The sequence below is a fragment of the Penaeus chinensis genome, chromosome 6, assembly GCF_019202785.1.
Source record: "Penaeus chinensis breed Huanghai No. 1 chromosome 6, ASM1920278v2, whole genome shotgun sequence".
NCBI classification, from domain to species: Eukaryota; Metazoa; Arthropoda; class Malacostraca; order Decapoda; family Penaeidae; genus Penaeus; species Penaeus chinensis.
In genome coordinates, this window is record NC_061824.1 from 3,970,366 (window position 1) to 3,972,865 (window position 2,500).

General features: G+C 38.3%; 1 protein-coding gene across 1 annotated transcript in view; it reads left to right on the top strand.

Annotated features, from left to right (window-relative positions):
- LOC125026659 (sperm acrosomal protein FSA-ACR.1-like) overlaps nucleotides 1–1,603 on the top strand; it is a 6,701-nt gene extending 5,098 nt beyond the window's left edge. The window contains exon 2 of the mRNA XM_047615239.1: nucleotides 921–1,603. Within this exon, the coding sequence (XP_047471195.1) occupies nucleotides 921–1,603 (683 nt within the window). The remainder of the gene's footprint in view (nucleotides 1–920) is intronic.
- Nucleotides 1,604–2,500: the final 897 nt, after the last annotated feature.

The window sequence follows — 2,500 nt, forward strand, 5'->3', positions numbered from 1 at the left end:
AGAGAGAAGAGGGGATGGAAGGGAGAAAGAAGATGAAGAGGAGAGCTCGAGGAATGAAGGGAGGAGAGAGGAAGCCGAGGAGTATAGAAGGGAGGAGGAGAAGAAGTACTAAAGAGAAGAAGAGGAGGGGATAGTGGGGAGGAGAGGATGGAGGGAAGAAAGATAAACTAAATGAATAGCAAAGAAAAAAAAAGAACGAGAGAGAAAGGAGAAGGGAAGGTAAAGAGAATAAAAAGTAGCGATAAAGGAAGTGAAAGGGGGAGAAGAGAGAAAGGAAGAAAAACGAAGAAAGAAAAGAAATGAAGAAAGATAATAAGATTCCTCTGTATTTTTTATTTTCAACTCTTTGTTTGTTTGTTTGTTTGTTTGCTTGTTTGTTTGTTTCATTAATTCATGCTTTGATTCTGTTCACAAAACACCCGTAGAGAACACAATTCTTGCGAAATAAAAATTGAAAAAATCCAGAAACCGTTTATTTTTTTTCAGGTAATTAGGTATATAAGTACACTAATTATGAAAGAGATGATCATTACCATAATTTATTTCATTATCACACTATCATTATCACTGTTATTGCTACTTTTATCATTGTTATTATCATTATAATGTTGATGATAATAGTAATGATAATAATAATGATAATAGCGATAATAATAATGATGATATTAATAGAAATAATAATTATCATTGTTACTCCTCTTAATATTATTATCTGCACTATTATTACTAATATCATAATCATCATCACATTCAACATAATTACAATGACCTACAATTTTGAAACCAACTTAAAGAACATAAAAAAACAACTGGAAAATTACATGAATAAACAACATCCTGCATCTCACAACATTTCACAGCATCTCAAAGCATCTCGCAGCATCTCGCAGCATTTCACATCATTTCACATCATTTCTCAGCATATCACAGCATCTCGCAGCCTTTCTCAGCATCTCACAGCATCTCACAGTATCTCGCAACATTTCTCAGCATCTCACAGCATCTCGCAGCATTTCTCAGCATCTCACAGCATCTCACAGCATCTCGCAGCCTTTCTCAGCATCTCACAGCATCTCACAGCATCTCGCAGCATTTCTCAGCATCTCACAGCTTCTCGCAGCATTTCTCAGCATCTCAAAGCATCTTACAGCATTTCTCAGCATATCGCAGCCTTTCTCAGCATCTCACAGCATCTTACAGCATCTCGCAGCATTTCTCAGCATCTCACATAATTTCTCAGCATATCACAGCATCTCGCAGCCTTTCTCAGCATCTCACAGTATCTCGCAACATTTCTCAGCATCTCACAGCATCTCGCAGCATTTCTCAGCATCTCACAGCATCTCGCAGCATTTCTCAGCATCTCAAAGCATCTTACAGCATTTCTCAGCATCTTACAGCATTTCTCAGCGTCTCACAATATTTCACAGCATCTCACAGCATTTCTCAGTATCTCACAGCATTTCTCAGCATTTCACAGCATCTCGCAGCATTTCTCAGCATCTCACAGTATCTCGCAGGATCCCTGAGTGACATCGAGCCAACACAGACTTATAACAACATATCGAAATGCATATCAGAACCTTGCAACATTGTTAAGTGATCTGTCAAATATTGTTGATGCGCCTCCGAGTATGTTGGATAGTGAGGTAAAGAAAAAAATGTTTGAAAGAAATGATAACAGATGGTGATGGTGATAACGATGATGATAATGACAGTGATGATGGTGATGACAACACTGACAATAACAATAAGGATAATGACGATAATGGCAATATATATATATATATATATATATATGTATATATATATATATGTATGTATGTGTGTGTGTGTGTGTGTGTGTGTGTGTGTGTGTGTGTGCGTGTTTATGTGTGCATGTGTATGTACGTATATGTGTGTATGTGCGTGTGTGTGTGTGTGTCTACAAACACACATATAAATAAAATACACACGTGCATTAGCTCCAATCACATATTTGAATCTCCCTTCTCACACCTTCGCCGAATTCTCCGAGAGTGAAGTCTAATAGAAGTGTCGCGTGCATATCTTGCGAAATTCAGGAAGCAGACATATTGAATTTTCATATTCATGAGATAGAGTTGTGTGTAAGGGCGGCGTTTATATCGCGTGTGGCTGGCGAGGCGGATGGAGTGAGGGGTGGGGGAAAGGGTGGGGGGTGGGGGAGGGGTGGGGTGTGATGGGGAGGGGAGAAAGTGAAATAATTTGGCGGATTTTTCGTTTCGTTTGTTATTTACTTTCTTTCTTTCTTTCTTTTGTCTTTGTTTTTGTTTTGCTAGTTTTCAATGCGCACATGTGCGTACATGTTCATATATAGAGTATATGCATGTAGTTTGTGTTTTTGTGTGTGTGTATGTGTTTGCTAGTGTGTGTGTGTGTGTGTGTGTGTGTGTATGTATATGTGTGTGTGTCTGAGTGTGTATATGTGTGTGTGTCTATGTATATGTGTGTGTGTCTGAGTGTGTATATATGTGTGTGT